Consider the following 26,656-nt stretch of genomic DNA (forward strand, 5'->3'; position numbering starts at 1 on the left):
TCTAAGGGCCTAAAAGTAGTTATATAATAACCAGTGAGATAAAATCTCAGCAAGTCCTCCCCCTAAGCTCCAGTTAGTACACCAACTCAACTTAGGGTATCTCTCCAGAACCACCCCACAAACAAACCAACGACTAACAACCAACATATAACAATAGCCACGGTCAATCAACAATCAAATAGTCGGTTTGCATGCAACCTTACCCGGTATGCCATACCCTGCACGTTATATCTCAGCACAATACACGCAATGCACATGGCCATTAGATGATGCAGTTCATCAATCACGTGCGAGTCGCGTCACAAGTGATCTCACCTGGCCATTGCCACACCCTGCACATTATCAATTCATGCGTGCATGCCATAAAATAATGTAATCAGCTCATGCATAATCGGAACCAATGGTGTCATATTTCTCATACACTCTTGCATCCACATGTGGTCCAATTATTATTGCCCCTCAGGGCTACAACAGAACCTTTGTTGGTGTCTCCGATAAATCAGACTATCACTCCCCGGTCTCTTATCGGGGCAGCAGGTAAATCAATTATCACCCCCCCGAACTCCTGTTGAGGTGGCGGGTTCAACTTAGTGATCATGCAAGCATACCACCATAACCCACTTTTTATCTTTGAGCATTAGCCAATGCACACATGCTTGCATATACAACCTCAAATCATTTTCTCATAAAAGCGGTCCATTTCCAATGTCCCTCGGACAAACCATTCTTCCGTTTTTGTGGAAACCATACGATTCAGGTGGATGTCCATGCAATGACACCTCCAATTCATATCATAAGATCAAAACACATAAAACAAGGCAATTTTTCGCTTATGGATGAACAGTGCGCGTGAACAAAGTGCACATGAATAGTATAATTTCATAATTCAATAATTAATAAATTAAATTCAGAAATTAAGCAAAACCTTAATTAAAATAAACAATCAATTAATTAAGGCTAAACATGCTTAATTAAACACAAAACACAATTAAGCAACAAAAAGCAAGATTAGCCTAAACTAATCTTAACCATCTATCTAACAACCTATCTTAGGGCTAATAGAACTTAATTAAACCCCTTAAACTAGAATTAGCCATAACTAAACTAACCATAAGCAAGTTTAGGCACTAAATGAAGGATTAGGGGCTAAACTCACCCATTAAGCGGGCCGGGGACACGGACGCCGCAGCAATGATGAAGGCGACACACTAGGACCTCAACCATAACGATCTAAGTCAGTCCCAAGGCTGAAACAGCAGCAACAAACTCAGACTCCCTTTGCAACACTAAAAAACTAGACTGCCGGAGGAGAAAATAAGCTGAACGGGCTGGCCGGAGCTCCAGCGAGCGGTTGGCCAGTGATTGGTGGCACTTGAGGGTCAATGGGGACTTGCTGGTGGTTGGGCTGGGTGGAGGCTAGGTCGGAATGGGAGGAAAATAGTTGAATTGGCGAAACAGGCGGAGCAGTACAAGGACCAGGCGGGTTGGCCGACGGTGGCTTCTAGCCGATCAACGGGTCAGCCGGTGGCTCCAACCGACGAATGACCACCTCAGGCTATACAGATTGGATGTCCTGAGCATGGTGGGGGGTGGCACGGGTGGTGATTCTCACGGGAAGGCAACAAACAACTCAACTTTTTGGAGGAAGGTCAACAGGATAAGAAGAAGGAAGAAGAAGAAGAAACAAGGGGAGAGAGAGCTGCGAATTCCTTGGGGCTGAAGAGGAGGAGAGAGAGTGAAGTGAGAGCTGCTTTCAAGGCCTCATCAAGGCCATTAATGGCTTGCTTCAACTCCCCATGCAAGTGACATCATCTTCTATTTCTTCTTTTGACTTTTGCTCACAACTACTAGGGGCAAAATGGTCATTTCACCTTGCATATTTCTCAATCTGCCCTTGGGCTAAAAAAGAAAGGTGGGCCTAAGAAGCAGGCTAGTAAATGAATAGGAATGGGCTCAGGAATTGGTTGGGCTCGAAATGGCTCAAGGTTAGACAATGGGCTCGGAAGGTAAATTAGTCGGTTGGGTCCAACGGGCTCACTTGCTTGCCTTGGGCCTACCATGGTGGTTGTCCCACCTTGGGCCTGAGGCCCACACTGACCTTGCCCGGCCTACGTCCTCATAGGCTCACTTCCTCGGTCCGTAAGTCCTTTTTCCAACTACTCGGCTTAACTGCCATTATCGACTGCCGAAGTAGCATCGTCCAAAAGTCCATCCTGGACGTTCCCGAAAATTCGAAGTCCAATCTTGGATTCTCATGCCATGACAATTTCGCCTGTATGCCATTTTGGTACAACTTAGATTGACAGGCAGCTTCGAGGACTCACGAATAACCGACTCGTGCCAAACCACGTTCAAGATATCTTGACATATGGATGTCCTTGACTACCTGAAATTGCAGAGGATAGATTCGTATTCCAAAGTACACGATTACCAAGAATCGACATAGGGTTGTTCGCGGGCTCGATATCAGTAAACGGAATCACCCGTAGTCCCATTATGTTCTGTCCACGAATCGACTTCTAGTTGTCCCTGAAATCAGCCTGCCTATCTACAGGATCGTCCTCACACAAGTCTCATGATCAAGTCATTTTCCTAGGTCAAGTTCTTTAGCTGCACGAGTTCTGTCCTCATTAGTCTTTCCCCTCAAGGTCAGTATCTCAGGAGTGATCAATTTTGAGTGAGATCAATCAACAATGCATTGAAGAAATTCACGTTCAATCATCCCTCAAAGGGCTCGACTTTCAGGACCTCACACTCGCCCTCACCGGTCGTGGACAAGGGTCGAGCCTCGCCGACCATGGGTGAGGCTCGACCCTCGCCACCTAGCGCGAGGTTGCCCTCGCAGCCATTGGCGAGGTGGCTGGCAAGGTCGACCTCGACCTTGCCGACCATTGCCTTTGGCCGGTCACCGAGGTCGGCAACCGGCTGGAGGAAGAAGGAGGAGAAGTAAAAAATAAAAAGAATAAGAATAAAAATAAGAATAAAAATAAAAATTTAAAATTTAAAAATATTAAAATATTATTAAAAGTTGTCAACGTCAACGCCGATCATGCCACGTCGGCGGTCGGCGTCAATCGGCAAAGTCCGGCCAAAATTGGTTGGAAAGGACTAAATTGGCATAATGTAAAAATGTTAAGGACTTAATTGGCACCAAAAAAATGTTTAGGACTAAATTGGCACAAACGTAAAAGATTTAGGACTTTTTTTTTTTAACACTTTTCCCACATCCACTTTTTGGTGAACTACGGATTTAAAGTCGATATCATCATATCCTATCCAATCTACCGTTTGGTGAACAACATATTTAAAGTAAGATATTTTAAAAACAATAACATTAGGCAAGTACAAATTTGCAGGTTCAATATTCACAAAATCATCCAAAACAATATATCTTTTTCAAATTAACATATTCTTATCGAATTTCATTATTACGCATTATAATAATATTTTCCATTTCTTTGAAATAATCTTTTGGTTACTCCTGCAACATCAAATGTTTTTAGAATAACCTCAATTTCAATATGTTCACTTTGACATGAATTCTTTTTCTCTCTTACAGGTTTTTTATTTGTTTCCATTTTGTTACAAGTCCAATACCAAATCAAACAAATGTCCAATTAGAACAAAGCATAAAGCCCGAAGTTCATTCTCTCTCTTTTTTTCCCAACTGTCACGAGGATGCAATGACAGTTAATCACATTAATGAATGATCTTTGAACAAATCACATTTATAAAGTACATTACGTTTGTTAAGTATCGGTCAGTTGCATTTTGACCAAAGTAAACTCATATTCATGTCCATATAAAGGCACTAGATGCGAACTGTCTTGACTTAAGGCTTCTTTTAAGTTTGTGGCTAGGATTTCTGCCAAAGAGACAAAGAAACTATCTAGGAAAATAAAAGACAGAGGCAAAGAATATTATAGATAATGGTTTTCTTGGCAATCAACATAAAGATAAAGTTTCGAGCCATATCCACCTCTTTTCAAGTCATGGCTACAAACAAAAGGTCCAAAAAGGTAACATTAAAGCTTATAGCTAGCCCCAAAAAACCTAAAAAGAAGAAGAAAAAAGTAGGGAGAGAAAACATATCTTCTACAAACTCATAAACAACTCAATAAAGCTAAAATCGTAAACACCAAACGTAAGACTCTAAGACAAATATCCATTTTGGAACAAAACTTAAAGTGCTAATCTGATACGACTTCATTCACTGCGATCCATCACTCCCAATGATCACTCATTCTCTTCTCTCATCTCTTGGAGAAGTAATTCCACAAGTGCCTTCATGTCGTCTCCTTGAAATCCCAAAAATAGATGAATATTCTCAAGATCCTTCACAATTTTTCTACATAATTTTATTCTATCCATAGTACCTAAAGACATTTGAAGAAGCTCCTCATTGATTTTTCGTTTGTCATTATCCAAATCCTTAGCATGTCTGATGCGGCTAGTGATCATCTCCATTCTCTTGTTAGCTTTTTCCAAGAATGAGCCAAAAGTTCCTGCTATCTCAACTAAGCCAGCAGCCAATTTGTCACTTACTTTAGCCCTTTTTCTTCTTGAAGAATTAGAAACATTTTGTGTTTGAGAAGATGATAATGGCGGTAAGTTTTGACTTACATTGTTGGTTGCCACATTATCATGATTTTCACCTTCCTCATGATCTACAGTTGCATGAGCTTTTGAAGGGTCTTCACTGAGATTTCCCTTGGCACGACCTTTTCCAAATATGGCTACTAATAGATCATAGTGAGGGAAGGACTTCCCTCTCAAAGAAGTAGCTCATGGATAGGTCCATAAAGAAAAAAAATATTATTTTGTTAAAAATGAAACAATTGATAAAGAAGAAAAATGAGAAGAAGTGACACAAACCTTATAATATTTTTGCTAACTATCCTCATAATGAATATCAACACAATACCACCCACCTGGGTGGCGTTGTTGGCTTTGAGCCCTCTCCCCCTCACGAAGGGGAGGGGTTTGAATCCCCAGTGCGTCGCAGGGTGACTTAACTGCTGGTTGCTGGTGTGAGTGGTGGCCAGCTTGCGTCAGCCCCAGGTTCTTCCCGCCGGCTGTCGGCTTTCGGGGTTTCCTGGGTCACAATATATATATATATATAATAACACAATGTTTTTCATGGTCCCACCCAAAGCCACTTTGATTCCTCAAGTCATATATCTGTCATATATTTGATTATACAGCTTTTTCAAGTTTTTCATTTTTGATTCTATGTGAGGACTACCCTTGATGCTAGAACTAGGGAACTTTTCTTCAAACCACTTCTCTAACATAATCACGTAACCACTCTTGAAGCCGTTATCGGCTTTCATTCCTTGTGCAACTAATTCTTCTAGACCATCTAGAAGTGCATTTTCTTCATCTATTGTCCATACTTGTCAATCTCTCTTTGTTCTCTTCCTTGAGTTTGACTGAAATCGCTACCTTCCATTCCTAAATATCTCATTGCAATTTCAGAAAATTTAATGATGGAAGATAATGTGGTAGAGAAAATTTAATGATAGAGACAACATAGTACTTCAAATTTAAAATGATAAAGCCATAATTCAAACATTATATAGGAAATGTATGTCTTAATAATGACAAACTAGCACCATATTACACATGTCTAATAGAAATGGGAAAAAAAAATCTTATAATGCAAGTCTTGCAACAATGGGAAACAAATGATTTTTTTTTAACTAATATAAAATCATACAACTCCCCAATGTCCTCGACTTGCATTCCACTCATTAAACATTTGTATTGCCAAATTTGGCCTCCATGTTGTCCAATGATCCGATGGCTTGACAACATCAATTGTTTTCACATTTTCAATAGTCGTAGCAACCTCATCTAACTGTGCCTCGATTGGATCAATAGCCATTTATCTTCTTATCAAATTATGCAGAAGGCAACAAGTTATGATTATTCGACCTTGCGCTCTAATTGGATAAAAAGATGGACTCCTAAGAATAGGCCACCTAAAATTAAGTAGACCGAAGCATCTTTCTATGACATTTCTAGCTTGAGAATGCTTCATGTTGAAGTACTCCTCGGGGAATATGGTGTACGACCTTCCATCCACTCAGATAGATGGTATCGGGTACCTCTATAAAGAGCAAGAAAGCCCTCCCCATTTGTGTATCCAGCATCTACAAGATAATAATTACCCAATAACAAATGATAATATTATTAATTGTCTTAAAACCTTTAAAACCTACAATACATAGAATGCAATATATTGATAAATGCTTATCTTACCAACGAGGATCTTCAAACCATTGGGTTTTATTAAAACATCTCAAAGTACTCTAGAATCCACTACTGAGCCTTCCCATCAAGGTAAAACATAAACGAATCTCATGTCACGTGAGCAAACTCCTAATACATTGGACACAACCTCACCCTTTCTATTTTGGTACTTGGTTTATCAACCGCTGGAACACGTACCCTTATATATGTGCCATCTAATGCTCTTAAGCAATCCTAGAAACATGAATTTAATAAAATAACATTCTCTTTAAAGTATTAAATTAGTCTATGAAATAACATAACAAACATACCTACCGGCCGGGCGACTGCGGCGGCACTCAATGCCGGACGAAACTCGAGGGTGGGGCGCGGCTGCGGGAGAGGAAAGCGAAAAGACAAGCGCCCGGCGGAAGAGAAGGGGAGATTTTTTATATTTTTTAAAGGCCGACCGACCCGACTCGAACCGAAAGGCCCGAATTAAGAAGATCCGGAACCGGAATAGCCGGTCCCTGGAGACCGACCCGACCCGTTTTCCCTCTCCGCCCTCTTTCGCCTGCTGCGTGGGTAGAGGAGAGAGGACTCGAAAAAACTACTTGGGGAAGAAGGGAAGCCATGGAAGAACCTCCGACCTCGCCGCCGCCGCCGCCGCCGCCCCCGATCGGCGACCCGTTGACCAACCCGTCCGCCTCCTTCTCGTCCCTGGACGACCTCGCCCACGAGCTCGCGTCCCTCGAGGACCTCGCCAGCCGCGGCTCATGGCGATCCGTCCTCGACAAGGTCGCCCGCGCCCGGTCCCTCTCCCTCCTCCGCCACCCCCACGACCACCTCGCCTACCTCTCCTACAACGCCCTCGCCCTCGCCAAGCTCCGCCGCTTCGCCGACGCCTCCGCCGAGCTCGAGTCCCTCCAGGATCTCGAGTCCCCCGAGTACAAGTACGAGTCCTACCCACAAATCTACCCGGGCCGGTCCGGCTCGATGGTGCCCTTCTGCCTCCGGTGGCTGAACTGCGTGATCCCGATCAAGTTGGGCAGCCGCCAGGAGGGGTTGGATCGGTTCTACGCGCTTCTGGATTTCGTCAGAGGGAAATTGGAGGAGAGAAGGAACAAGGGTTCGTCCGAGGAGGACGAGTCGGTGAGGGCTTGGAGGAGGAGGGAGGTTTTGGTGATGAATAGCATTGTGGGTAATCATTTGAGTTATAAGGAGTTCAGTGTGTGCTTGGATTTGATCAGGGATATGTTCAGGAGGGGTTATTCGGAGGACCCGGTTCTGGTGTCGAGGTTGGGGTATATTCAGATGCAGATCGGGGATCTGGAGGGCGCGAAGAGCTCGTTTAAGCAGATCGAGGGGATGGCGAGCGAAGGGAAGGGTCGTGGGTCACTGAGTGAGGTTGAGCTGAAGAATCTTGTGAATAGAAATAAGGCCATGTTGTATTTGGTGGGGAAGGATTATGTGTCGGCTGTGAGGGAGTATGAGGAGTGTATTGAAAGAGATGATTCGGATGTGGTGGCGATCAACAATAAGGCGCTTTGTTTGATGTATTTGAGGGACTTGTCGGATTCAATTAAGGTGTTGGAGAACGCGCTTGAAAGGGTTCCTACCTTTGCCTTGAATGAGTCTGTGGTGGTGAATCTGTGTAGTATGTATGAGTTGGCATATGTCAATCATTCGGATATTAAGAAGACTTTGAGCACTTGGATTGCGCGAGTGGCTCCAGATGATTTTGATTCATCGTGTACCAGGATTTGATGGTACTTTCTCTTTCACTGTCATACAACAGTTTGCTTACTAATGTCATCGATTTCATTGAATGATTATCTGAATATGTTTGGCTTTTTTTCTTCTGAGAAAAGGGAATGGAGTTGAATACTGTAGTGTATCGTCTACATTGGCTCTATGCTAATGATAATGTGGATATGATTGCCATATGTATATGGTAGCTATAGAATGATTGTTTTGTTTGCACATCTCTAATCCCTTGGTAGAACTGTCATTGTCTAGAATATGGTTCCATGAAATAGATGGAGTCCCTTGTGTCTTCATGTTGTGCTTCTTCCCGATGTAGGACTCCATGATGTCCTTGCTGACTTAAATATAGATCAGGTACCTTGTCGTGTCTCCATGTTGCACTTCTCCCCTACGTGTATTGCTTAAGGAATTGGTCGGGGAGTATAATTTAGGTTAAGGATTAGGTACTCCATATACACTTTATGTTATAGACTCCATATCAATATTAGTATGGAGTTTGGGCGAAAGAATGACCTTATCTAACCTAAGTTATAAACGTGTAGTGCTCCACAAGCTTGTTTGACCATAATAGACTAGATGTAAATGTGTGTTACATGGAGGAACTGCACTTTGGATCTTGGATGAGGGATTGACTAAATTAAGCATTATTAGACCACACTAAGTTGGATAAAGCTTGGTTTGCTGTTGTTATTATTGTAGAGTGGGTAAATATGATGCCTTTGTCATTCTTTCCTTATAGAATTCCAGTAGTCTTGAACATCTTTGTCTTGTAGAGAAATTTAATGTTGATTATCAATGTGTTAAGTTAGAAAATCCAGAAGATGAAGCCTGCATAGGCTGACAATCTTTCTCCCTCCAAGGTGCACATCAAACCTTTCCATTCTTTCCTTCACTAGTCAGATAGGTAAGAGGAGTGATGTTACAGAAAATCCACACTCCATAGATTTTGTCCAGGGCATCTAGTTGCTGGTCTAGCTGACCCAGATCTTATATGTTGTCCATAAGTTCCTTGGAATTGCATTTGTCAGCATTTCTACTGGTAATTGTTGAATGTGTCTCTGGATTTGCTTAGCTTTGTTTCTCTCCATCAGAGGGACTGAGTTTTGCTTCTGTTTAAACAGTCCCTAAACATCCTTTTACACCAGCTGTTGCTTCAGAGTTTCAGTATGAACAATTGCTTAGGAAAATTAAATAACTACCTTAACGAATGAAGTATACAATTTGTGTATCTTCTTTACACTGGAATTAGAGATAAGTCATTTATTGTCAATCTAGTCTTGCCTCTTCATTCTGTGAAGGTGCTTAATGGCATACAAATGTTGACATATTGCCAAATACTCCTTAGTTTTGTGGAGTTGCAAGCCAATGGCATGTTCGCCTTGAATTCTGTGATTAGAACAACTACCAAATTCTTTTCGTCTTAAACCTGACGCTTTCTTCACGAGTTATTTTACAAACTAATTTATTAGAAACCTGCTCTACAATTGCGTGCCATGTCCTAAGAAAGTAGAAGTTAAGTCTTCTAGGACCTAATTTTGAATAACTTCCTGGTCATCCTAGAAATTTTGGCTTGACTTCAGATCTTTAAAGCTTGCAAAGTTTGCTGGTAAAAGCAAGTTGATGTTGACTATTAGCAACTACTTAAAATGACTGGTTTTCTGTTTCAAGTGGTTCTGCTATTTGCAATGCACATGCACCAATTCAAGTCATGGAGTGTTTGGTTGTTTCATCCCTTATTGACCGATAGGGTTATGAGCTTCTTCCTCTATGTTTGATGGCCTTTAATCTATATTTTTCTGCTGTTCTTCTGTGTTTTATATATGTTGAATATTTCGGTTGCAGGGAAAGCAGCAGAAAGAAAATCTTTTTGGGTAACAATGCAAATGGCAAGCACTTAAAAGAGGATGTTTGGATAATATCAATGTGGCGGAAAAGCTGAAAACTAAAGGGGGTGTCGTGCATTGGAAAACAAAGTTACCTTGCCGCTAGCAGTCACTGCCTCCAACTTTTGGGGGAATGGTGTGATTTCCACATGTTGTAGACTGTCTATATTGACGATAGTGATTTTCAAGAAAAGTTCGATGGCTGAGTCAAGGAACATTTTGGTTGGATGTTACTAGCATGGGATCAGCAAGTACATAAGTGACATTGTTTGAGCTCATTTTTTTTTTTTTATTGTTGCTGACAATCTTTTCGATAATCTGCAGAACAAGGATTGTTGATGACAACATATGTATGCAATGTGCACAGACCGCGAAAATGGATTTCACTCTTTTATCTCTCCCTTCTTCACCTTCTCTATAGCATGCGGATGAATTGGCATGAAAATGTTTTATCCAGTGTAAATGTGCACCTAGACTAGAGCAAAATTCACGGTGAAGACTTTTTTTGAGGATCTTAAGTAGAGTAGTCGCTGCAAAAGTAGCATTTTAGACGGCATGTACAGAGGAAGAGTGCTCCCGCCTTAATGCGCAGGCTTTCTCTAGATTTCATTTGAATGGAGTAACAAACATGAGTTCTCCTTTAAATTGTACCTTTTCACATTGATTATACTTTACCTACCGTCGCTCTTTCGGGTCAAGCTTAAGGAGAAGAGCACCGACATTCGTTTTGGAGGTCGGGTTGAGGCTGATGTCTGTCCCTGTGTTGTTCGCAACAATAATGCGTAAGAAATGGACGGACCTCTTATTTGCTCTCTCTGTCTACTTGTAGTAGGTCATGAAATGAGCACTTAAAATTTGAGCTGCTGCATTGAAACGTGTGGTCAAAGTGGTTTGTTAGAAAGTTAAGACTCCTGGGTTTCTAACAAGAATTGTTCTTTTAATCCATTTGCATTGAATGTGAGAAGCTACGGCAGGACTGGCGTTTAGACCATTCCCAAGTTGGCGAAGCAGAAAGTCCCATGTAAAGTAAACCGGTCGCTCACCAACTAAAATGTAATGCAAACTGGTCAATCTCACCTACTCATCAGTCGTCGTCAAATGCAAAATGAACTCTTAGACTACGTTTGGTAGTCTAAATTTCTAGTTAGAACAAGACTTGGATAAGATATAATATAAACTCTAGTCCTATTCATTATTTGATGAATCAAAATAATAAAGATAGATATTTTCACATTCTATCATGTCTATTATATTGATATAAGGAGCATATTAGTGTAAATGGACCTAAAAATTACGCTTATACCTACTTCATCTTTATTTACTTATTTTTTTTGTATCATTTTCCCTCTTTTTTTCTTTTTCCCCTTCATCATTCTCTAATAAAACTTTATTAAATAGTACACTATTCTAATAAACCTATAATACTAAAATATGTAATAACTATAAATGGTAAATATGTATATGAATATATAATGAATTTATATTATGAGATAGAAAGAAATTCGAATATACAAATAAAAACAAAATTATTGTTATTTTTTGATAATTTATATTTTTATATTATAATTCAAATATTATTTTTATTTTATTAAATTTAGATGTTTGTTATTCGGAAAAAAATAAATTTTATATTATAAATATTAAAAGTCATATTTACTTTTATCTTACATTCTCATCAAATAATTTTATCCTCATTACTATGAAGAACGTGGCCGGCCGAGACACACATCTACTCGAATCCAGACCGTAGATTTCCAAGACGGGTAACCTCAGACCGATGATGTCCGGGCGGTCAACATCGGTGTCGACCCCCCCGGGAAGGAGAGTGTCCGAGACGATATGGAAGACAACGGGGGAGTTGGCACCTTGAATAGCGCCCCACAACAAACCCTCTCTTGGTGCCCGGCTTTCCCACCAACCCCTCCACCAAATTCTTCACGAGCGAAAGGCCATAAAAAGGCGATGCCCGCCCTTTGACATTTGCTGACGAATCCACCAACTGCACTTGGCGCAAAGCTCGAGCAGAACCCCACCAGCAACTTATCATGGCCACCACTGCAGGTGCTCCCTCTGGCACTGGCCTTTCCCAGTCTCGCGGTCTTCTCAACCAGCGGTGTCTCGGGTTTAGCCGCTCCAGCTGGGGCGGCGCCTCCAAGCTCGTCTCCTTCCCTTCCAGTTTCTCCCGCAGGTAAGTCAAGTCCGTTCCTTTTGCTGCTTGTTTTCGCTGGGGGCGTTTCGAGTTTTTCTGCTTCTGGGTTTGTGCAGAAACGCAATCACCTTCTGTTCTGTAGCGAAGTGGATGTGATCCTTGTGTTGTATGATTGTGGGTTTGTTGGCGTGATTTTCTCTCCTATCTTAAGAAAGGAGATTTGTTAATATTGTAATCCTATAATTCTGGGATCTCTTCCTTTTTCTGTCTTTTGTTCTGGTTGTTTGTTTCCTTAGTTGTAGAAACCTTCTTTGTACATATGGTTGAACAATGGCAGATGCTCCACACAACAAAAATAACAAAAAAGAAGAGAACGAAGGCTTTGTCTGAGGACGTAGGCACATTGCCGAACCTCGTAACCTTTGTGTCTTTGTGTGATTTTTGATTTTCTTCAGGGTTGGTCCTGGATCTCCTTCTGCGAATATGAGAATACGTTGACTGCTTGAGAAAATTGAATTTTTTTTAATGGGAATTGTATTGCGTAGTCCCCAGCAGAGATGTCCAGATGTGTGGCTCTGGATTTTCAAATTGCTGGGGCAGATGGGTTAACTCATTCGCGTATTGGTTAGCTTGGTGTTGGCCACAATGACAATTAAATCGTGGCAGGGGGAGATGGAAATGGTTGATATCAGGGTAGTCATCGCTTATCCATAGTTGATCATCATGATCTTGCTAGTAAAAGAAAAGATGAAGGGGGAGTTTGTAAGAAAAAGAGAGTAGATGATAATCATTAATGTTTGTTAACCAAAAGTTGCATGACCAGCACTTAACCGGTGTCAATATGATGGTGATGTATGATATGTATTTTGTCGCGGTTTGCAAAAGAAAGGCTCTCTATTGCTGTTTAAGCAGTGCATTGACTCTTGAAAACTTTCGTCTTGCCATAGTTCAGTCGGGGGTTGTTGGATTTCACTGCTAATGATCCTTGTCACTTGCCAGATCTGTAGATAATACGAAGGAATTGCAGTTGCCTAGAATAACTGCAGTGGTGAAAGCACAAGCTGGTCCAGGACAAATGGACATTGACCTCACCCTGAGTCCAAGGGTGAATTCTGTGAAGCCTTCGAAAACGGTTGCTATAACTGACCAGGCGGCTGCTCTTGCAAGAGCTGGTGTTCCTGTTATTGCATTAGCAGCTGGAGAACCTGATTTTGATACACCTGCTGTCATAGCAGAGGTAAAAATTTTCAGGTCTCTTGACTATCTGATCTGTATGATTGAGTGAATTATTATTAGCTTCTTTCACTTTTGTTCCACAGGCTGGAATTAATGCTATCCGGGAAGGTTATACAAGATACACACCAAATACAGGCACATTGGAACTCCGCACAGCAATCTGTCAGAAGCTAAAAGGTTTTTCTCTTGTTGTTACTCACTCCATCACCGTCTAAAAGGACTGATCAATGGATTGACATCAAGTCCTGTGTAGAACATTTAGTTATGACAATTATTGTTTATTGCTTGCTTATTAATGCTTTCTATGTCTGTTTTCTAGAGGAGAATGGGATCTCATATACACCAGATCAGATTGTTGTTAGTAATGGAGCCAAACAAAGCATTTTTCAGGCAGTTTTGGCTGTCTGTTCTCCGGGAGATGAGGTCTGCCCATTGCTTAAAGAAATCATGCCAGTGAAATTTTTTTCATCATGATACATATTCAGTTATTTCCTTGTTTTAATTCCAACTCCAAAAGTCATCTATGCTGAAGCGAGGCAATTTTGCCTATGATATATTTGAACCTAAGGAGTAAATTAGCAGTTGAAAGCAGCTTTAAGCCGCTTCTTGTTTGATGCAATGTCTTCTGATAGGTGACATGACTTTATATCTGTGAAGTTGTAATGAGTGAGGCATTTTGGTCATAAAGTGTTAGTAGTTTGTTATGCATCTGACTGAATAAAACAATTCCACACTCTTGTTATCACATGCTGTAATTGAATTAAAATATCTTTTTCCTGAGTCTTGCTCCTGTCACCTTTTTGTCTTCTTGAAGACACTTCATTTGATCTCAACCTATGATGGAGTATGTCATGAAGGGCCGGGCATGGAAGGCTGCTGCATGCTTTAGGCATGTGATATGGCCCATTTTACTTCAAATATCTTTGCAGTTCTATGAGAAGTTTTAGATATTGTTGGGTTTTTGTTTGTTGGTATAAACTATATTCTAAGAGGATGTGAATTGTGGCCTTGGCATAGATCTCGTTTGTTGTGGGGCAGCAAGTGATGAATTCATATGTAATTTCATTTTAAAATTGCAATAAAAGGTTATGGAAAGAGGATATTGGCAGTGGCTTCATCACAACAAAAAGGTGTGTAAACTCTGAAGTTCAAAATTTGAAGGTTGTGAGTATGAAAGGATCAATCTTATTGATTTCTCTAGTGAAGTTAGAGCAAGAGAATTTCCCCAATCCAGATGTAGCCATCTTACAGATACACATCTGGTATCAGTAAGGCCTCAAAATCGTTCTTTTCAAAAATTCAGTCTAGGCAGCTAGCCATTCAATTCTGATCCAATGTACGTGCATTGTGTTAATCTAATCCTTCTGCCACACTCAGCTTTTGCTTTGGAATTTTGCCTGTCACTTTTAGTCTTGCCACAATTATTTGGTTATGAAGTCCCCTTCGCTCTTATCTTGGCCAATGTATTGGTTTCATTAATCTTGCCCCTTAAATGATGTTGGTCATTCTAACCATTTCTTTCGTCCTTGTCCATAATTAAATCATTTATTTGCATAGTGTTTCTTGGAGGAATGTTAAGTGCTGTTTTTCTAAATACAGTTTTGTGTTCTTCCCTTGTGTATTTACAAACCACTATTCATGTCCCAGGTTATAATTCCTGCTCCCTATTGGGTGAGTTACCCTGAAATCGCAAGGCTTGCTGATGCCACACCTGTTATTGTTCCAACAAGCATCTCTGAGAATTTCTTGATGGACCCTAAGCTTCTTGAACGCTCGATTACTGAGAAATCCAGGCTTCTGCTACTTTGTTCTCCATCAAATCCAACAGGTTCCGTGTACCCCAAAAAGTACTTGAAGAGATCGCTAAGATTGTTGCAAAGCATCCTAGGCTTCTGGTATTGGAAACCGACTAAGATTTCATTCGTGCTCCTTACTAATGTTTGAATTGACAATATATTGAAAAATTCCATGCAATCTTTTCAGGTTATGTCCGATGAAATATATGAGCACATTATGTATGCCCCAGCTACGCATACAAGTTTTGCATCTTTGCCAGGCATGTGGGAAAGGACATTCACCGTGAACGGGTTTTCTAAGGTAATCAGAACCCTTTCCTTCTCAAGAACTAATCGCCTCCTAAATTTCAATTTCATATAAAGTTTTCTTTTTCATCTAGTTTTTGCTTCTAAGCTAGGATATATTCTACTACATGCCCTTATAAAAGTATCTAATTTTAAAATGTTGGAATTTGTATAGGCATTCGCAATGACTGGCTGGAGGCTTGGTTATGTCGCTGGTCCAAAACACTTCATTTCAGCTTGTGCAAAGATTCAGAGCCAGGTACAGGGCAGCATCAAAAATCTAATTTGTCATAGAAAGAACCACAGCAATTGATGAAGCTGTCAATAGAGGTTGTCTAGGAGTTGATGAGAATTAAACTTGGTAGAGAGGAAATTTTATGTCAATGAAGAACTTAATGTCACAGAGAGAGACCATTGGTTTCTGAAACCTAGTAAGTTGAAGCAAACTTAACATTGGTACGAAGCAAGTGGTTAAGATGATGGCCAATTTGTGTAACACAACCTTTTGAAGTGATTGCTTCCTGATTCAAAGTTCCCTGAGTTTTGTGTCTGGCACTATCTATCAGCATGGGGCGGATGGATGAATACGTTTTGCATTCTTGCAGTTCACTTCTGGTGCCAGTAGCATATCTCAAAAGGCTGGAGTTGCTGCTTTGTCAATGGGATATGCTGGAGGTGAAACTGTCAAAAATATGGTGAAAGCTTTTAGGGAACGGCGAGATTATTTGGTTAAAGGCTTTGGGGAAATGGAGGGTGTGAAGATTTCAGAACCTCAGGTACTAAATCTGAGATTGACCTGGCATACCAACTAATCATTCCTCTCCAGTCTTCCTCTGTCCTTACTCTGTTTTGCTGTTTCTCATCACTTTTCGTTGCAATCCCATATTCCACTTGCTTCTATGTGCAGGGAGCCTTCTATCTTTTCATCGACTTCAGCTGTTACTATGGAGTTGAAATTGAAGGCTTCGGAGCAATCGACAGCTCAGAGTCACTTTGCCGATACCTGCTTGACAAAGCCCAGGTATGGATCATTCAAGTGCTCGTTTATCTTCCTCTAGTTGCCGGGGGGGCCAAAAAAAAGAAACACTCTTGCAGATGTGTTTGTACCGGATTCCTATGTCGCCCCTCTCCAAAATGTTAACATCTGAAATGCTGATAAGATATAACATCCTGGTGCCGTTTCCGATTAACTTTTGGGTAACTTTCTGAGCACCATTTTGTATAGGTCGCGTTGGTCCCAGGGGGCGCATTTGGGGACGACTCTTGCATCCGCATCTCCTATGCCGCTTCTCTCCCGACTCTAAAAGAGGCTTTCGAGAGGATTAAGAAAGCACTTGTCGCGCTGAGGCCTGCTGTGCCGGTGTGATGATCGCAGAGTTGTCACAGCATTTACATGAAGTAGCTGCTGCTGTTGTACTTCCTGTCATAATCATTTGGTCAGATAGACTTCGTTGCCGTAATCCATTTGTTGTCGTCTCTACTTGTTTTCTTAATCATAATTAGTAAAGATAAGAGGCATGATTAGATGCAGATTTAAGATATATTATCTCTTAAGTGTATAATCGCATTTCGTTCCAAAAGAAAATGTCCATGTACATTGTTATTTCAAATTTATCACTCATAAGTGACATTTTACTGTTTGAAGTTTTATTCACCTCTTGATACTTCAAGGAATGGACTTTTCAATGGAAAATCCGAAAAAGAGAGGAGAAAACAGTTGCCGTGCATCGTGTCCAATCCCGGCCTTTGTCATCCGTACCTTTATTATGGGCAAGGTTAAATTTTTCATTCAGCTTATTTGACAAAAAAAAAAAAAATGATTACTTTCGTCATTTATAAAAATGAATAAATGGAAGCCATTTTTGTGACAAAAATGTTTAGATATTACTTATCACCGTTAATGAAAATGTTCAGAGATATCAATGAGGATTTCAAAAAAAATATTATTTAAAATTTTCATTTTTAGTGAAATAAGCGAAGCCCAATATCTCATTTTGATTTTTAGCAGAAATAAAAATTGTGGTTCCTTTTACTTCCCTAATTCAAGCGAGACTAAAAGCGTGTGTATATATATATATAATCAAATCATATCAATGATGGTAAATATACGATAAGAGTGATGATTCTAGATTTCGTGCAAATTTCATCCAAAATTTACTTGTTGAAACAAATTCCTCAATTTTTGAAATCTAGATTTGTATATATAATCAAATCATACCAATGATGGTCATACAAATCAAACATATGACAATAATAATAGGTGTAAGCGGTTTTACGTTTTGTCCAAGTTTCACCTAAGTACTTAGGAACTTGGAACCTATCTTTTCATAATTTTCAAGATCAAATCCAAGGTCTCCCTAGGTTATATATGTATTATTAATTAAATGATTGCAGTAAATCATAATCTTTAATAAACAATCTAGTGATTACAATTCATATTCAGACACAAAAAAAATTATGAAATTTTATCGTCGGAAATAAAAATTGAGACTAGTAATTTTAGATTACCCACTCATCATTGGATACTATGAAATGTTGTGAGATTATACAAAGATATAGAACAAGAAAAACACGAAGACTTATTCCAAATTTCAAGGTCTCGATTCTTGGTTCCACTCGGATAGGTTCTCCAATTTTTGGAATCTAAAACCAATCATGCATATTTTAAAACCTAGAACCAGATCTTTTCCCATCGATCCGATTCTCAAGTTTTAATTTCTACCCAACTCCGCTTAAATGCAAAGATAGATAACATTCGTAACACATTAGATGAAGCTAAGCATACCTTCAAATCATTCCTAAGAACTAGTTTGCACGTGACATACGTGGGATATACAAATATACAAACTAAACAATTGGTTGCTTCATGAAAAATTACCTTTCGATATTTTGCTTAAAAGTGTCTCACAGTTGAAAATCTGTAACATACTCTCTCCTAACACATGGTTGCAGGCATTGGAGTTCAAGACCACCCTATACTCAAATTCATCTTAGGCAAAGGAAATTTCGATTAGCAATTTAATGGTGATTAGTCCCAGCTCCTCTCGAATAAACTACTTCAACTCCAAAATGGGTCTCCTTTTTGCCCATGAATTTTAAAGTTTTGGGATGTGACTTTCTAACGGCATAAAATAGAAGCCGGCTCTCCAGGAGGATGACTCCACGTTGCTTAGCCAATAGTGCTGGTGCTCCCTGACAGTGGCTTTTCACAGTCTCTCACGCGCATCCGAAGCAGCGACAGCGCCTCCCAAGTTTTCTTTCCTTCCCTTCCAGTTTCTCTCCCCTCAGGTACGTCCAAATTCCTTCTTCTGCTTGTAGCTTTCGCTGGGAAATTTCGAGTTCCGATGATGGGTCGGTGGGGAAACCCATATCGGCTCCTGTTCTGTCTCGAAGTTGGTTTGATGCTCGTGTTAAATGATTTGGAGTATGCGTTGACTGCTTAAAAGGTTCAAAGTTTTTAGTGGGATTCGTATTGTTTTGTTGTTGGCAGAGGGTTCCAGTCAAGTGGGTTAGTTCATTCACATATTAGTTTGCTAGATATCGGATGCGATGGCAGTTAAGTCGTGGCGAGGCCCCGGGGGGTTGTGTTTGGGAACGAAATTGGTGATGTCATGTGAGTTATGGCTTATACATGGCCTCGGGTTGATCACTATGAGCCTACGAGTGAAAGAAGGAAGTAAAGAGTAATAGGGAATTTGTAGGAAAAGAAAGAGCATATTGTAATTTATGCTGTTTGTTCACCCAAAAGTTGCATGACCAGCGTTTAAATGGTGTCGATGTGATAACGTATGTCATGCATTTTGTTGCGGTTTGTGGGTGATGGAGGTTCTCTACTGCTGTTTAAGCAGTATATTGACTATTGAAAACTTTCATCTCGCCTTATTTTAGTTGGGTTGCTAGATTTCACTGCTGATGATCCTTTTCACTTGCCAAAGCCGAAGATAATACTAAGGAAATTCAGCTGCCTTAAATAACTGCAGTGGTGAAAGCACAAGGTGGTCCAGGACAAATGGATGTTGACCTCACTCTGAGTTCAAGGGTAGATGCTGTGAAGCCTTGTAAAACATTGGCTATACTTGACCAGGCGACTGATCTTTTAAAAGCTGGTGTACCTGTTATTATGTTAGCAGCTGGAGAACCTGATTTTGATACACCTTCTGTCATAGCAGAGGTAAAATGCTCCGGGTGCCTTAATTATCTGATATATATAAGACCGAGTGAACTGATATTAGTTTCTTTCACTTTCGTTTCTAAGGCTGGAATTAATGCTATTCGGGAAGGCTATACAAAATATACATCAAATGCCGGCACATTGGAACTCCGCACAGCGATCTGTCAGAAGCTAAAAGGTTTTTCTCTTTGTTTCTCAGTTCATTGCCATCTGAGAGGACTGATCAGTGGGTTGACATAAGTCCTGTGCAGGTCATTTAGTTATGACAATTACTGGTTATTGCTTTGCTTATTCATGCTTTCTATGTCTTTTTTAGAGGAGAATGGCATCTCATATACACCAGATCAGGTTGTTGTTAGTAATGGTGCCAAACAGAGCATTCTTCAGGCAGTTTTGGCGGTCTGTTCTCCAGGAGATGAGGTCTGCCCGTTGCTTATGGAAATCATTCCAGTGATTATTTATTTATTTATTTATTTATTTATTTATTTATTTATTATGATACATGTTCAGTTATTTCCTTGTTTTAATTCCAATTCCATAAGTTATAAACACTGAAAGAGGCAATTTTGCCCATTGTTGGCATCTATGATAAAATTTGAACTTTTGAAGTAAATTAGCAGTTGAAAGCAGCTTTAAGCCACTTCTTGTTTGATGCAACTTTTTCTGATAGGTCACATGACTTTACATCTGTGAAGTTGTGCTGAGTAATGACATCTTGGTCATGTAGCTTTGTAGTTTGTTATGAATCTAGCTGAAGATATAATTCCATACTTTTATTATCAACTGCTGTTATTGAATTATAAACTCTTTGTATTAAATCTCGCTTGATCGCGTATTCATCCTCCCCAAGACACTTAATTTGGTCACAGCCTATGATAGAGTATGTCATGAATGGCCGGGCAGGGAAGTTCCATGCTTTAGGAATTTCATTTGGCCTACTTTAATTCTAATATCCTCGCAGTTCTATGGGGGATACCATTGGGTTTTTGTTTATTAATATAAGCAATGCTCTAGAAGGATGTGAAATTGTGGTCTTGACATAGATCTATTTTGCAGGTAATGAATTCATTTATACTTTCATTTTGAAATTGCATTTAAAGGTAATGGCTATATGTTCGTAATAAGTAAAAGGCATGCAAACTCTGAAGTTCAATAGTTGAAAATGGTGAGTGTGAAGGGATCGATCTTATTAGTTTCTCTAGTGAAGTTCGAGAGAGAATTTCCCCAATCCGGACCTAACCATCCTCCAGATACATATCTTGTATCACTCAGGCATCAAAACCCTTCTATTCAGTCATCCAGTCTAAGCAGCTTCTCATTCAGTTTTGATCTAATGTACATGCATTCTGTTAGTCTAAACCTTCGGCAATACTCAACTTTTTGCTTTGTAATTTTGCCTGTCAATCTCAGACTTGCCGCAGTTATTCTCCCTATTCTCCCTTATGAAGACCCCACTGCTATTGTCTTGGCCAATGCATTGGTTTCGTTAGCCTTTCTCCTTATATCATATTGATCATTCTTACCATTTCTTTCATCCTTGTCCATGGGTAAATCGTTTTTTGGCATCTGTATTGTTTTCTCTCTCTTAAATAAAGTCATCTGAACTTTCCCACTTGCATGAAATTTCCTCGCCTAATGCCTTTTGTAGGAACTTTAAGTGCTGTTCTTCTAAATATGGATTTGTGCTTTTCCCTTGCGTATTATGGACCACATTCTTGTCCCAGGTTATAATTCCAGCTCCCTTTTGGGTGAGTTACCCAGAAATAGCACGGCTTGCTGACACCACACCTGTTATTGTTCCGACAAGCATCTCTGGGAATTTCTTGATGGACTATAAGCTTCTCGAAGCCACGCTTACTGAGAAATCCAGGCTTCTGATTCTTTGTTCTCCGTCAAATCCAACAGGGTCTGTGTACCCCAAAAAATTACTCGAAGAGATTGCTAAAATTGTTGCGAAGCATCCCAGACTTTTGGTATTAGAAGCAGACTAAGACTTCCTTTGTGCTTCTTTTGTATGTTTGATTGAGTTGACCAGTTTTGGAAAAATTCCGTGGCAAACTCTTCAGGTACTGTCTGATGAAATATATGAACACATTATATATGCCCCAGCTGCGCATACAAGTTTTGCATCTTTGCCAGGCATGTGGGAGAGGACACTCACTGTCAATGGGTTTTCTAAGGTAATTCGAAACCTTTCCTTCTCGAGAACTAATTGCCTCCTAAATTTCAATCTCATAAAATTTATCATTTTCATCTAGTTTTTGCTTCTTTGCTAGCATATATTCTACCACACACCCTTTAAAGTATCTGATTTTAAAATGTTGGAAAATCTATAGGCGTTCGCAATGACTGGCTGGAGGCTTGGTTATATTGCTGGTCCGAAACACTTCATTTCAGCTTGTGCAAAGATCCAGAGCCAGGTATAGTGCAGCATCAATATCTAATTTTATAGAAAGAAACAGTGTGAACTGTTGAAGCTGTCAATGGAGGTTGCCTAGGAGTTGATTGGAATCAAACTTGCAGAGAGGAAATTTTATGTTGATGAAATTTGTATCATAGTAAGGGCATTGGCTTCTGTCACTCGGGGATAAGAACGCCACAAGTATCATAACTTTCATATGGCACTTACTTAAATGCTATAATTTTTTTTTTTTTTTTTTTTTTTTGGATCATTTAAGTGCCAAATTGGTGAAAACCCGCTCATTTGAGTGAACTTTCCAGGGATTCATCCTTCGTAATTAATATAAATTTTGGCTCCAACGTGGCTTTTAAAACGAAATTGAAGTCCAATATGGAAAATTCTTCGTTTGATGGGGCATAAGTAACCAAAACGATCATCAGTTACATAAGTAACCAACATGTTGAAGTAGACTTGGGATGATGCAAGTTGTTAAGGTGTTAGCCAATTTGTGTAGCACAAATTTTTGAAGTGATTGCTTACTGATTGAAATTGCCCAGTTCTTTGTCTGGCACTATCTATCAGCACTACACGAATGGCTGAATTTTGTTTGACAAAGCAGTTTACTTCAAGTGCCAGTAGCATAGCTCAAAAGGCCGCACTTGCTGCTTTGTCAATGGGATATGCTGGAGGCGAAACCGTCGAGACTATGGTAAAAGCTTTTAGGGAACGGCGAGATTTCTTGGTTAAAAGCTTTGGGGAACTGGAGGGTGTGAAGTATTCAGAACCTCAGGTACTAAATCAGACGTTGATCTGGCATACAGACTAATCATTCTTGTTCAGTCTTCCTCTGGCCTTCACTGTTTTGCCGTTTCTAATCACTTTTCATTGAAATTTTGTATTCCATGTGCTTCTATATGCAGGGAGCCTTCTATCTTTTCATCGACTTAAGTTGTTACTATGGAGCTGAAGTTGAAGGCTTCAGTGTAATCAATGGCTCGGAGTCACTTTGTCGATACCTGCTTGACAGGGCCCAGGTATTGATCATTGAAGCACTTGTCTATCTTCCTCTAGATGCAGGAAAAGAAGAACACTCCTGCAGATGTTTGTACCGAATTCCTACATTGCCCCTCACGAAAATGTTGACATCTGAAAAGCTGAGTAGAAATAGCATCATAGCGAATCATAGTGTCGCTTCCGACTGACTTTGGGAAATTTTCTCAATTCTATTTTGTATAGGTTGCGTTGCTCCCGGGGGGTGCATGTGGGGATGACACTTGCATCCGCATCTCTTATGCCTCTTCCCTCGCGACTCTACAGGAGGCTTTCAGGAGGATTAAGAAAGCACTCCTCACATTGAGACCTTCTGTCCCGGTTTGATGATGACATAGTTTCCGCAACATTTTGGGACAACTTGCACTGCTGTACTTCCCATCGCAATCATCTGATTGAGTAGACTCTGTTGTCGTAATATAATTGTTGTTGTCTCCCCTTGTTTTGTGAATTAAAACAGCAATGATGGAAGGAATGATTTAGATGCAGATATAAGATACATCCTCTCTTGAAGTGTATCATCACATTTCATTCTAGAAGAATATGTCGTAATTGGTACTAGTGGCATTTTTATCCCAAATTTTATCTCACTCTTGATTTCTAACAATGCATCCATAGCAGTTTCCTAGTTTACGCGGGAATAAAATGATAGCTATTCATATTGAACTGTCTTTCTAACATAAATGATAACAAAAAGAGAAAAAAAAAATTGCAGTGAAAAGTCCCTAAAAGGAACGGTATCAGTATTATTTTCGGGAGTTCTGCCTGAGCGGAGTCTTACCACCGGAATGCTTGCCATCATTTTGGAGAGTGATATCAGCATTATTATAAGCTACACATTATCATATGGAGTTCTTGCTTTATCTCTTTCGGACAACCAATGGATCTGAGAACTGAAATGTGCTTAAAAGAACTGTGCTATGGCGATGGTGAGTGAAGGTGATTGTCAAGATTCTAGTTACTCTTTATCTTGTTTAGCCGCGCTTTGCTTGTCTTTTCAAGTTTTGATCATTGCTAAATTATAGAAATTGAATGCAATGCTTATGAGATACAATCCTTGTATCATATAAGATCATGCATCGCTAATTGCAATTGTTTTCTCAATCAACGTCTGAACAATTGCCCTTAGCTGACTCTTCAATGGCTGCGTCAACTTGTTATTCATAGTCTACGTAACATTTTTGGGATAAGTGCACCAGGAGTTCTAAAATTCACCGAGAACGTATAATTGAGTCATAAAACTTTTAAAAAGTATAGTTAAATTCTCAAATTTGTTATGAAGGTGCAATTAAGTTCTAGAATTTTAAAACAAGTGCATTCAAATTTTAAAACTTATCAGATTGATCCAATTAAGTCCATCCGTTAATTGCATTTTGTGAAAATTTTATGATTCAATTGTACATTCATGACAAGTTTTAAGATATAATTGTATTTGAAAATTTTAGGAATATATTGCACTTTCGTGACTAAATTTTAGAATTTAAATCGTTGTTCGCAGGAGGAGGAAAAGCTTGACGACGCATTCGAATTCAGCATTGCACGTATGAGAGCAGGAGCAACATCGCCACTCGAGCATCGCCTTTTGCCGGGAAGAAAACCAACCTGAGGCATGGCTTCCACCTGTCACCGTTTACAGGGAATTCTTCTCCTCTCACCCAGATGGAAGTTGGACCAGAATGCGATGGTTTCGTTGCTCTGGCCGATGAACACACTGATGACCCGCCACAGGAATGCACGACGCGACCCGAGAAGCAGGCGAGACAAAGTCGAGTGCATGAGACCTTGAAAGGAGCTCTTCTCTCACAACAGGATGACGTCCGCTCGCCGGAAGGGCTTTGAACCGCCCAAGTCACCTCATTTCTTCAAGATCATGCTCTCCTCCGATGCCCTTCCGGACGGAAAGCCCGTAATAACGCGCCCACCCCACCCCCCAAACAAGTGGTTCTTGAATTTTTTTCTATGTCATTCTGCTTTTCCCACCCGCTGTATATCTTTACCGTCGAGGGTCTTTCTTTCTGGCTGATCGTGCGGCTGACCTGACATTTTTGTGTGACCGAAGTGAGCGAAATGCGTTCATGCAAGGAGGTTCAGTTGCAGGAAAGTACTTCCGTTTTTCAGTGACTAGTCTCTCTAGACCAGTCCTTGGATTGAAACCCGCACGGAATTTGACTAGTTCCTGGAGTTTTTTTCCTTTTTCCTAGTTAGGTTGAATTTTGTACTAGAAATGATACTTGTTTACCAGGACCGAGGCTCAACTAAGGAGCATTTTCTTGTGAATGGGAACATAATTCAAGCTATTGTTTGTCATGTGCGAATCATCTACTGAAGCATCTTCTGTTGTAATTTGAATTTAAGCAAAAAGTGGGGCCGGAATATGGAGGTATTTCGGTATTTCTTTTTCGTTATTTTCCCCGTTTGGATAACACTGGTATTCAAGCCTTCGGCCCGACTATTTTCCCGGATGCATGCAACTCAGGTTACTCTATTTGGGTGACGTGGGTATTTCTTATCACGATCTAGTTCCCTGTTTGACAAGAGTCTCAGAGAGTTTCTGAACATGGGTGATTGCATTTGCATGCCTGATTCATAAAATTGCCAAAGGAGTCGTAGAATTTTTTGTGGGGGGCCTGAAATGGAGCCATGACAATTACTTGTTCACTATCTAAATTCCAAAATTTCTTGTGAGAGTGCTAAATAAGGTTCTCCAGTGTTTCACTATGCTATGTACTTGCATGGTCGCAATTTCCTATTGTCAAATTATTTGGAGGAAATTAGGATATTTTATTACATTCTCATGGGAATACCGAGCCTCAGATTATTTGTTGCCTTTCAATTATGTTTTACAGGAGTATGTGTGTGTGCCTGATGCATTTAATCTTTTTCCCCCTCTAGTTACTAAATTTGAAGTGTTTGAACAGGGGATGCCAAAGAAGTTCTTGCAAAAACATGGAAATGACCTCTCAAGCTTAGTGTTTCTTAAGGTTCCAAACGGTGAAATTTGGCCAGTACAATTAGAACGGAATGATGGCAGGGTTTTGCTTGGGAAAGGATGGCTAAAGTTCGTAGATTATTACTCTATTGTTCCTGGTCAATTGATACTCTTTAGATATGAATGGGATTCCATCTTCCAAGTTGTAATTTTCGATACAAGTTCATTGGAAATTGAATATCCTGCAATTTGTCCAAAATCAAAAGCTGAATATGAATTTCGCCTGCCCAAGAAGGAAGAAACTGATGACATCTCAGTTAAAATCTCGGAGGAATGTTGGCCAAGTCAAATTACGAGTGAAAAAGCAAAACGGGCTTCTGGGGAGGCGAGTTTGGGTCTAGCTGGTGAAGATACTAACAATTCCCATAAGCATCTAATATGTACACGCTCTCGATCGAGAGGCAGAGAGTTCTCAAGTTCAAAGAAGAACAAACCTCTGATTTGTTCTTCAAAAAACCATGAAGGTGTGTACTGTAATCAAGAATGATCAGTTTCACTTATGTCATTTTCTTCTCGTGAGTTCTCCTTTTGCAGCCTTTGAAATTTTACTTCTTGCCTTGTTTGTTCTTTGACTCTACTACAATGTCCTCAAGGAGAGATTTTGCAATTGAAAGGAGTACGTGTTGAACTCTTATCAATCTGTTCATGAGAATCAGTTCATATGCTTGTTCATCTCTGAACTGTAGTACACGAAT

General features: G+C 40.1%; 3 protein-coding genes across 4 annotated transcripts; all 3 read left to right on the top strand.

Moving 5' to 3' along the window:
* The first annotated feature begins 6,821 nt into the window (after positions 1 to 6,821).
* LOC104418242 (trafficking protein particle complex subunit 12) lies at positions 6,822 to 10,612 on the top strand. 2 transcript variants are annotated; one of them, XM_010029520.3, is made up of 2 exons: positions 6,822 to 8,003; positions 10,209 to 10,612. In XM_010029520.3, exon 1 carries the CDS (start codon positions 6,868 to 6,870, stop codon positions 7,999 to 8,001), a length of 1,134 nt encoding a protein of 377 aa, XP_010027822.1. In that variant the 5' UTR covers positions 6,822 to 6,867; the 3' UTR covers positions 8,002 to 8,003; positions 10,209 to 10,612. The 2 variants fall into 2 exon arrangements, with proteins under 2 accessions (XP_010027822.1, XP_010027820.1); XM_010029518.3 differs by having other exon boundaries at positions 6,824 to 8,003; positions 9,844 to 10,612.
* Positions 10,613 to 11,782: 1,170 nt separating this feature from the next.
* LOC104418243 (bifunctional aspartate aminotransferase and glutamate/aspartate-prephenate aminotransferase) lies at positions 11,783 to 17,000 on the top strand. The gene is given in 11 exon segments (XM_010029521.3): positions 11,783 to 12,072; positions 13,033 to 13,270; positions 13,353 to 13,446; positions 13,589 to 13,692; positions 14,917 to 15,112; positions 15,115 to 15,164; positions 15,253 to 15,366; positions 15,526 to 15,609; positions 15,956 to 16,126; positions 16,258 to 16,371; positions 16,576 to 17,000. Coding segments are annotated over 11 exon segments (1,449 nt in total). The 5' UTR covers positions 11,783 to 11,929; the 3' UTR covers positions 16,717 to 17,000.
* A 1,658-nt stretch (positions 17,001 to 18,658) lies between these two features.
* Positions 18,659 to 23,552, top strand: LOC104418244 (bifunctional aspartate aminotransferase and glutamate/aspartate-prephenate aminotransferase). The gene is made up of 10 exons (XM_039301774.1): positions 18,659 to 18,774; positions 19,331 to 19,521; positions 19,606 to 19,699; positions 19,838 to 19,941; positions 21,246 to 21,494; positions 21,588 to 21,701; positions 21,858 to 21,941; positions 22,542 to 22,712; positions 22,843 to 22,956; positions 23,159 to 23,552. Exons 1-10 carry the CDS (start codon positions 18,765 to 18,767, stop codon positions 23,297 to 23,299), a joined length of 1,272 nt encoding a protein of 423 aa, XP_039157708.1. The 5' UTR covers positions 18,659 to 18,764; the 3' UTR covers positions 23,300 to 23,552.
* The last annotated feature ends 3,104 nt before the right edge of the window (positions 23,553 to 26,656 follow it).

The sequence above is a fragment of the Eucalyptus grandis genome, chromosome 9 (genome assembly GCF_016545825.1).
Source record: "Eucalyptus grandis isolate ANBG69807.140 chromosome 9, ASM1654582v1, whole genome shotgun sequence".
Lineage (NCBI taxonomy): Eukaryota > Viridiplantae > Streptophyta > Magnoliopsida > Myrtales > Myrtaceae > Eucalyptus > Eucalyptus grandis.